At 32.1% G+C, this 10,744-nt stretch overlaps 1 protein-coding gene across 1 annotated transcript; it reads left to right on the top strand.

Annotated features, from left to right (window-relative positions):
• Nucleotides 1-1,286: 1,286 nt before the first annotated feature.
• On the top strand, nucleotides 1,287-3,442 carry LOC120575755 (B3 domain-containing transcription factor VRN1). Its single transcript, XM_039834779.1, has 3 exons — nucleotides 1,287-1,593; nucleotides 2,340-2,798; nucleotides 2,874-3,442. Exons 1-3 carry the CDS (start codon nucleotides 1,489-1,491, stop codon nucleotides 3,132-3,134), a joined length of 825 nt encoding a protein of 274 aa, XP_039690713.1. The 5' UTR covers nucleotides 1,287-1,488; the 3' UTR covers nucleotides 3,135-3,442.
• Nucleotides 3,443-10,744: the final 7,302 nt, after the last annotated feature.

Here is a 10,744-nt window from a genome sequence, read left to right as displayed (position 1 = left end):
GCCGCCTTTAGCTGAAGGTTTGGTCTCTTACATAACCAAAGCTTCCATTAACCTTGAAAATGTTCCGAAAGCCTGTGGAGAACATATAAATTGTCTATAATGATTAGAGCGTTTGGCATATACGAGAAGAGAAAGGTGGTGTTGAAGAGAATATTGAAGATTGCATAAGTGGTCTTCAATGAGGGGTCAATATATTATAACCGACCTTCTATAGTGTCGAGTGTAGGTTTGATAGTGGTGGTAGATATGTCAGTGAGTTACCGTTGTTGCCAATGTGTGTGTTTGTGAATGTTCAACGGTTGGCTTGGTAGTGAAAAAAGTTTGCAAGGTGGAGAGCAATGAGTTAGACTTGATGGAGAATAAGAATGAGAATTGTAAGGTGTTGACTGTATAGTTTTTCTACATAATCTAATCAAACGACGAGTTACTATATGCGATAATTATTTTCATTTATGATAAAAACATTGTCATCTTCAACTATATTTTTAAAATATTCCTTCAAATTTTAGTAAGTGAAAATAATTGCGGATGACATAAATGAGATGTCTTTTTGCTCACATCCACTGCGACTTAAGCTCAAGTATTTAACTTAAGTCTAAAATTTTGTAATTGGTAAGTGTAAATGATAAATTTCAAGGTCTATGTCGACGTTTTCTTTTTTGAAGGGAGGTCGACTCTTCGGAATGACTTCATAAGTGTGGTTTGAAAATGGAGTTCATAAGTGTGGTTTGAAAATGGAGTTCGAGAAATATTTCATGTAGAAGAGAAGAGTAATAATAAGAGTAAAATAGCGAGATTAGAAGGTTTTTCTTAGGCAAGATTTCAAACATTAAAAATGAGATTAATAAACACTTTTTAATGCAAGATTAAAAGAAAAAAACAATATTAAAATATTTGGCTCATATTATAAAATAACATATAAAAATATGACTTCTTTTTTTATTACTAAAGTGACTTTTTCTGGGTAGAGTTTTTCAACTTGAGGTTTATTGAGACATGTTAGCGCCAAATGTGAACACCTTTTGTCGAAAAGGGATTCGAATATTGGTCCATTGTGTTTTGGGATTATGGATCTTTTTGCACTAGATTCGATCTTTTGTTTTCATATTTGTTTTTTACTAATATTTATTTTATTTTACTATATCAATCATTATTTCTGTCAAAAATAGAAAGAAAAAAAACTCAAAAACACTTATATGATATGATAATAAATCTCTTTCAGCTTAATCAGAAATTTTGTATTCAATCTAGTTATGAAATAACATCACTTTTGAATAGAGGGCACCCGGTCATTTTTGTCTTGGTTTGTTTCTTTGGCTTTGCGTGTCTTCCTTTAAATTCTATTTTTTTACAAAAAAAGAAAGTTTAGAAAAGAGTCGGATCAAACTTTATTGTTAATATATTAATAAATAATAAACAAACAATGATATATATGCATGTATTGTGAAGGAAAACTAAATGAACTGATTTCACTTATTATTTGCAACAATGCAGCCAAGCCGGCGAAAGTGTGTCCGGATATCATCGCCGGAGAAGGAATCAAAACATTTTATGAAAGCCATACTTCCCTCACCCATTCATTCCAAACAAATAGTAAGCTTCAAATTCTCTCCCTTGTTTTGCACTTTTATTATGCATGCATGTCAATTAAATATTATTATTCATTTTATAAAATGATTAAATGCTTCAATGTATTTGAGATCCTTTGCGACTTTTTTTATTTTTTATTTTTTATGGTGTGCATGTTGATCACTCGTTTTTGTTTAGTGTTTCTTTTATCCAAAGGTTGTAAAAATTGTTTTTGAATCTTTTATTTTGAGTTAGTGTGTGTTTGGTTTCACTTTTTGATGAGACCAAATTGATTTTGACATATTTGGAATGAGATCAGATAGAATTGATTTTGGCTCAATAATTGTTTCTAACTTGAAGTTAGAATTTAATTTGGAGTTTTTGTCTATACATATTACAATAACTTGTGTTTGATTACATTCCGTTAGTTGAGTTGAAAGTGATTACACAATGGATACTTAGTTGTATGGGAAGTTTTGATCACACTCCCTTAAAAGTAAATTCAACTCTAAAAGCAACTTAGAGTGGAAAACTTCAAATCCTAACTTCAAATTAGAATTTATTATGGACTCAAAAGCAATTTTACCCAAAGCTGTCAAAATAAATTTTATGTATATGAAATCACTTTTTCCTACCCCAAACATGCACTAGGTGTAACCCTTTATTGACTAGAGTAACTGAAATTGTGAAAATCTCAAAAGCATGTCAACCGTCTTTTGAAGTTTGGTCCTATAGTATAACGAATGGTGTGTTATCACTTTTTAATGCAGAGAATTCCAGATGAATTTATAACAAGATTTGGAAATGAACTCAATAATGTTGCTACAATTACTGTTCCAGATGGTCGTGTATGGAAAATGGAACTGAAGAAACGTGGCGAGAATGTTTTCTTTTGCAACAAATGGCAAGAGTTTGTAGAATATTATTCTATAGGATATGGTTGCTTCATTTCTTTCAAATATGAAGGGAATTCAAAGTTTAGTGTTATTATATTTGATGCAACTTCTGTTGAAATTTCCTATCCTTTCGAAACTCCAAGTACTAATGGAGAACCAAAAACAAATTATCCTAGTTCTAGAAAAAGGTCCAAGGTTGAAACATGTGAGAGGCTTCGGAAAAAGGTCAAAAACATGTCTAAATATGCTTCTAAAAGAGTAGAGGATGCCGCCAAAGAACTCAACCCAAACAACCCTTATTTTCGTTCCAAAATCGTTAAGGGAAAATATGCGGTGAGATTTTTACTTTAAAGTAAATGTTGAGTTATTTATGTTTCCACTTAAATTGATCTCTCATCCATTATGCAGTATGTTAATTTTGATTTTGCTACAAAGTATCTAAAGCCAAATATTCCTATAAAGCTCCAAAATTCTCATGGAGAGCAGTGGGAAGTGTTTGGCATCTTTCACGATGCCAGATCATCAGCAATACAAATAACGAGGGGATTTTCTATATTTCAAAAGGACAACAACCTGTCGTATGGAGATTATTGTGTGTTTGAGCTGATCAAGACAAAACCGGTTGTGCTAAAAGTCACAATGTTTCGTGCTATTGACTATTGCGATTAACAACACTCTTGTGCATCCTCTCTAATGTGATGATGAATGAGGCATGATGTTGAATGCCATATGCTGTTTTGCTTTTTCGATCATGAAGCAGTGTAGATTGTAGAAGATTAGAAACCTATCGGCAGCTTGGGGAATTGTATGACTAGGAGTGTCTTCAAACTTAGATGACAGTTTGAAAAGCACATAGATAAGAAATTATGATGGATTATTGGCTAGATGGTGTAAAAAATATTATATTGTGCATGTTGCTAACTGTTATTGAGAATGTATATGTGAAGTTATAATGGAATCCTAATTTTAGATGTTGCTTGATGAATCAACGCTCCAAGTCGTACATTCTTAATTCCATCTCTGATAAGATTGAATAATGGTTTAACTGTCCATGAAAGTTGATTACTAACTATAAAATCTATGAGAATTGAGAAGGGGTGCAATTCAAGAAGGCATTTTTAGTCCTACATTTCTTTTCTTAGAAGTAACTTGCATTTTGATATTCTTTATACAGGTTTCTAAAACAAGAGTGACATTGAAAGATAAAAACGTATGTTTCATCTCAACCACGCTGCTGTTGCCGTTGAAAGATGATTGCAGAGTTGATATGTCAAGAGTGACGTTGTTAGAAGAATGTCCCTGGTCTTTGTAAAACACCTTCGCATCAAATACATTGCCGTGGTATGAGATTGGCAGATGGTGGCTCGGGTTTGACGGCTGGAGTTCAACGTCAAATTCCATGGTGAGTTTTGTGGTGTTGCTTAGTGTTAGGGAGTTTGAATGGTGATTCATCAAGAAGCAATGGATTGGAGAAGCATGTCTACCACCACTCTCGCCACCAGAATTGAACGAAGAGTAACACAACAGAAGTAAATGTGTTTGAGATATGAGAAAGGTTGAAACTTGAAAGTGAATTGAGATTCGGATTTATAAGATTCAGATTCCTGAATTTCTGCATTAAAGAGGTTGATTTGATAGGATTCAGATGATTCCTAGAGGTTTCAGCTTTGTAAGTGTAGTCTTGTACTTTAAAGTTTAAATCTGAGATTCCTTCTCCTTTCCAAATTTCTTTACTTTCACAGCCGTAACAGCGTTCCGTAACGTTCGTAACGGCAATTATTTTGTGAATTTTTTCCAAGCATGAAAAGGTGCAAAAACGGTAACGGTAGCTGCCTATACCATTTTGTAACGTCCGAAATCCCGGTACATGTCCGTTTTTTAAAACCTTGTTCATCACATTTCTAAAAATAAATGGGGTTTATGTGTTTTTTAGGGATCCCTCAAGTGTTTCTTAAAATCCGATTTTATTTTTTAAACAATTACTCTTTCCAGAATAGAATTTGTTGTGTAATTTCTACGAAAATAAAAGTATATATTAAGAACTTTAGAAGTGTAGATCCGGATATATACACTGTTAATTAATTCAAATTATTTTTGTTTTTACAAAATTAATTGTGAGAAACTAGCAAAGACAGTGTATTTGTAGACTACAGTGTGTGTGAATTCAGTAGCAATATAGGGTCGATTAGATTGTGAAAAGTACAAGTAAGGCTTGTTCATGGGCTTACCAAATTCGAGTAAATAGTCAATTTCTCCTTTGAAATTGTAGGTTTCGTCAATTATCTCCTGAAACTAACAAAACTTCAATTACCCTCCTGAAATTGCATAACGTTAATCAATTTACGTCCTCCGTCAAATTTTTCTGTTAACTGTTTACGATTATGATCAAATACCCCCCCTGAAATTTTGCACTTATGTGCAAAATGTCCCATAAATTTGAAAATTTATATATTTTTTTTTATCCTTGACTCAAAAGATATTAAAGGCAAACAATTAACAATTATTGATGATATAAATCTTTATGGAATGTATGTTTATGCAGCTATTGGTCATATAAATCTTTATGGAATGTATGTTACTCTCATGTGTTTTAAATATATACATATATAGAAGACTTTTTTTTACACAAGTTGGTAATTATGTTAGAGTATGCAGTCATAAAGTACACAAGACTTTGTAAAAAATTTATGTTGCTCCTTGCTGATAAATATAAAATATGAATGAAAAGGCTACACATGACAAAATCATGATTTCTTTGGCATATATTCATTCATTTTCTTGTGAATAGAATTTTTATGACAATAGGTACAATATACTACTTGAAGAACTAAATGTATGATTTTTGATAAGAAAAAAAATCTAAATTTTTAAGTTTAGGGGGCATTTTGCACATAAGTGCAAAATTTCAGGGGGGGTATTTGATCATAACCGTAAACAGTTAACAGAAAAATTTGACGGAGGGGTAAATTGACCAACGTTATGCAATTTCAGGGGGGTAATTGAAGTTTTGTTAATTTCAAAAAGGTAATTGACGAAACTTACAATTTCAGGGGGGAAATTAACTATTTACTCTACCAAATTCTTAAGACTTTATCGTACAACTTGAACTTTATTTTGTATTTTTTTCATCCTTACACATCTTATACTTGGGTGTTGTAATTTTTTTTTTTGTACAAAAAAGAGGGCAGAGCCCACTTGGGTGTTGTAATTTAATTCATTCATTTTGCCTTTTTCAAGAAATAAAAATAAAAATTGTCAATTGTTAAGTGGAGTGACGGATCCAGAAATGTTGATTTGTGGGGGCAAGATTTTATATGATAAATATTTATAGTAAATTTTTAGCAATGCAAAAGTGATAAAATAACAACATCATTATCATTGAGCAAAATACTTAAGATTATAAACACTGTCATGTTATATATTAGAAAAATTAAAGACTCATAACATCTACAAATTAAAATTGTTCTTTATACATCTTTATATTTGAAAAGTATGGCAGAAATCATTCAAAATTTCATCTCAAATGCATTCACATAATTCATTTTATAAAATTCATAAGAGAAACTATTTTTTATGGTATAAATTTCCATTTGATGGGGACAATTTATTATTTTAAGAAGGACAATCTACTTTTTTTTTTTTTAATGGCAGAAGGACAATCTACTACAAGTAGATCCAAGGCTGTTTCTATATATGTTATAATCATTCAAACCAACACACTTCGCCATTTTGTTATTTGGCAAAGACTTCTTTCACTTTTTCCTAACCATTACATTTACAGATCTAGTATTTTAATAAAATTTATGTAATAACAGTTTGTCTTTAATTCGAAATCTTTGGATTATATAATCCAAAATGTTTTAGATAAAGGTTACAACAAACAACATGCACCGATTTCATGTCTATTCAACAATTTTTTCAATATATAAATTAATATAAAAGATAATGAGGTAAATATTATATAAAAAATAGAAAGGATTATACTTTTTTTTAAAGAAGAAAGGATTATACTTGTAACTAGATTTAAGCTTAAGTTTTTTAAGCTTAAATGCAATTTTGATCCCCTTATTTTTAAATTTGTTAACTTTTTATATTCTATTTTTTAAAATCAACGTTTTGATCCCTATAGTTTGAAAGTAAAAGAAAATTTTGGTCCCCTTCTTCTTTGGATGATTTGGCATGCTCATTAATCACATGGATCCTATGTAACATTGCTTAAATGGAACATCATTTGACACTTCATTTTCACATCATTTAAATTAAAATATATCTTAAAATTATCATATCATAATTAGAATTTATTTATAACAAAATTTGAAGAAAAAAAATGTGGTGTTAAATGACGTGGAAATGAGGTGTTAAATGATGTCACATGTAAGCAATGACATGTAGGATTCATGTCATTAATGAGCATGTCAAATCATTTAAAAAGGAGGGGGACCAAAAAATTTCTTTGACTTCCAAATTATAGGGATCAAAAAGTTGAGTGCAAATCAGCTCCATTTTTTAAATTCCATTTACTCTCCTGTTCCTTGAACGGATTGAAGACACATGTCAAAAACAGTTACAATGGCTCAGATTGTATATTTGCAAATTAAGTTATTTTTAATTAAAAGAATAGAAAACGGTTTCTCTCCTCTTCTCCGTGGAAAAATAGAAAACGATCTTTCTTCTCTTCTCTGTCTAAACAAAACAACACGCTCAAACTTAGCAGCACACATTCATCACTACTCAATCCTACTCCGACTCCGCCGCCGCACTGCCGTAACTTCCCGCCGCTGTCGTCGTCACACTGTTATTAGCTTTACATGTTTATGTTAGTCTCTGCTGTAAAACAGATTGCAACATACTCTTTTATACAAGTTACTTTGATTCAAATAACTTTTGTAATACAATATATTACGTAGCAGAAGTTTTAGAATGACAGCAACAATGAATTTTTATGAAACTTGTATCACATTATGCCAATAGCAGAATTTTTATGAAACTTGTATCACATTGTGTCAAGAGAATGTTTACAACAATGAATAACACAGTATCTCTCCGACCATCACTAACACATAAAATCTTCAAAGGCATACATGACGCATAATCTGAAGCCTTAAAGGATTTTTTTTTTGGGTGAAAATCAGTTCTAACAATCTTCAAACACCACCAAACAAACAATCTTTAATTTAATCACCACCAAACACACTCTCATCGATTTCAATCGTCTCCATGAATCTTCAATTCAGTCCTAACACTGTAAAAAAAAAAAAAAAAAAAAAAAAAGGAAATAACAAAGATGGCGGCGAGTCAGAGAGGGAAACCGGAAATCGCGGCGGAACACCGTTGAAATGCAGAAGAGAGAGAAGAACGGCGGAGAGGAGAGGAGTGGAGGAGGAGGGCGGAAGCGTGGAATGTTTCTCGTTGTTTTATTTTTGTTTTTGTCAAAGGAAAAACTGATTTTGTTTTCAAATCTGATCCGTTGAAATCTCACCCTGCCACATGTCACACATCAGTTACATTAACAGGAAACTGGAGCAATTTAGCACTGGAGCAGATCTGCACTCCAAAAAGTTGGTTTTAAAAAATAGAGTATTAAAAGTTAACAAATTTAAAAATAACCTTTTGGCTGATTAAATAGGGTGATCCTTAAACTTGAATATTCCTTTAATGTGTCGTTGATTGGCTAGGTGTTCCCTGTGCTCCATGCAAAAAGTTGCTATGCTTTTGGCTGCCCAATTTGTTGTTGTATCATGTAGATGATGACGTGGCATTCCCCATGCTAAATCAATAAAATGAGTCATGCATAAACTTAACACTATTAATCATAATTGTGCTTAATAACTCTTCATTTTAAGAGTTATCAATGCGAGATATTTAGGGCTTCTACTTAGGCAATACAAATGACAAAATAAGTTGAACATGTTACGTTAACATGTTAAACCTGTCTTTTTAGTGAGGAGGGTTGAGATTTGAACCCCCCCATTTGTAGGATGCCCACTCCGCCTAACCCTCTAAAATGCGGGGTGGTGACAGAGCAGGTTGAGTTGGCCCGTTAGGTTGATATATTAAAAAGAAACTCCATTTTTCACTTCTTTTATTTATAAGTCACATTCATTTTTTCAATTTTCTCCATCATATAGAGGGGAAAAAATCAATTAATTTCATCATTTGTTTCATGAATTTAACCTCATAATTTTAACACTTAGTCAATTGATAACTCATGAAATTTTTATTTTGAATGTCTTACTAATTTATTATAGATTTTTAGATGATGTTGAAGCTTGTATAGCATTAGGTTTGTGTTTTGATGATGTTAGTTAGAAGTTCTTTGATGATGTTTGTTAGATGTTTTATTTGATGATTGTTTTGTTTTTGATATTATAGCATAGAATTATGTTAAATCACCTAGCAAACTACGACTCATTGTTTCCTATGATTCCTTAGTGTCTTGCATATCATTATTACATAAGAAACTTCCTCTTTGTTGATCAAACTATTTTTCTAGGTATATGAATCGATTCAAATTATCTTGAATCGTATCACCAGAACTCTCTGACTTAGGGTGAATCGATAAATAAGAATTTGAATCGTATCAACCTTCATCCTGGGTCTCCTTAATCGATTCATTTTTTGTCTGATATGTTTCAATCTTCATATTGCACTATGTTGACTAAATCGATTCACACATTAAGTGAATCAACTCACTATGTTGTTTTTGGCCGAAATATTGCACTTGTCACTCTTTTCTATATATACTAACTTCCTAATAATACCTAAACTACAGAATCATTTGCATCTATCTCTCTTGAGTTTCCAAACCTCATTGTCCATTTGTTCTTGAGATTAAACACTTTTTCTAAGAATCTTTGTGGTCTTTTGAGTCATAGATTGCTAGATGGCTATATAGATTGTAAGTTGATTGCTTTCAAGGATATTAATTAGGAATCACGGATCTAAAGTGAATTGAGTAATTTCATTCCACCTCAAAGGGTACCAGGGGTTTTTTATAAATTTCTTGTGTTGAAGGGGATCCAACCATCAGATGGAGCATCAGAGAGTTCGAGTGAAGAGCTTCAAGGGTTGCACAGGTGATTCAGGATTCGAAGACATAAAGAAGCACCAGTTTCAAAGGGTATTTGAAGATTAGGGGAGTGGTTGCATAGGAATTGAAGAACTAAGGTAGTTTCAAGGAATTATTTTAGTCACATTATAATCAAACATTCATATTCTAGTGGAAGTCCTTGGTGGAGACATTCTCCATCAAGAAGAGTGGACGTAGACCGAAGCGAGGAAGAAAGGGTGAACTACTATAAATCTCGATATCTTTTCTCTTCCCTATCCTCTTTAATTTTGATTAATTGTGTATATGCTTGCTTGATAAATTTTTATGTTAAAAATTGTGTGTGATCTAGGTTTATTTTGTTAAACTTAACTTAATTCATTGAATTAGGTTTTATCTTACTTCACATAGATCACAATTGGTTTCAATCTATTGTCAATTTATCCAACACATATACATTGTGTTCACTAGTATAATTGTTTAATGACTCTTAGGTTTGGTTTGAGATTTGTCTTGTTTTGTAACTTGTGTGAGAATTATCAATAATAGATTGTGTTAAGATTTGACTTTGAATCTCTCAATTCTTAGTGAATCTTATTAATTGATCACAGTCTTGTTAACTTCTTCATTGCCATAGAATCAAGCATAAATTCAATACGTCATCAATTGTTTTTCAAAAATCGCTTTCGCTACAAACTCGATAAAATTTTAAATCACTATTCACCCCCTCTAGCGCGTATTACATTGCCATATAGACCAACAAATGTAATTTATATGTTTGAATAATTATTTTCATATTTTTAGTGGAGTCGTTAGTTATATATTTTGATTTCCTTAAATTGACTTTAAATTTATATATTTTTACATTATTTATGTGAAGTTTTTAAAAAAAATATTGATTGGTCAACCCGCAGTAAAACGGAGTGAGGTGAGATTTTCAACCCTACATCTTTAGTTGACCCGCCCCGCTCCATCCCTTTTTAGACGGGTTATTGACGGGGCGGATTGGCCTTTTTTGCATCCCTATTAGGCGAGGTAGGTTTAAGCATTACCGGCCCCGCCCCCGCTTTCATGTACCCGCCTTCGCCCCCGTCCCCAAACCCTTTTAGGGGTAATAATTAAAAACTCATTCCCATCAGGGATGGGTTTCTCTACCCCGCCCCCACCCATGGAAACTGTACTTTTTTTAAATAATTAAAATACTGCATGTTTTTTCCTTTTTCTACATCAA

This window comes from Medicago truncatula, chromosome 5 (assembly GCF_003473485.1).
Source record: "Medicago truncatula cultivar Jemalong A17 chromosome 5, MtrunA17r5.0-ANR, whole genome shotgun sequence".
NCBI lineage: Eukaryota > Viridiplantae > Streptophyta > Magnoliopsida > Fabales > Fabaceae > Medicago > Medicago truncatula.
The sequence above is the reverse complement of the archived record's forward strand: the minus strand, read 5'-3'. Positions and strand labels throughout refer to the sequence as shown.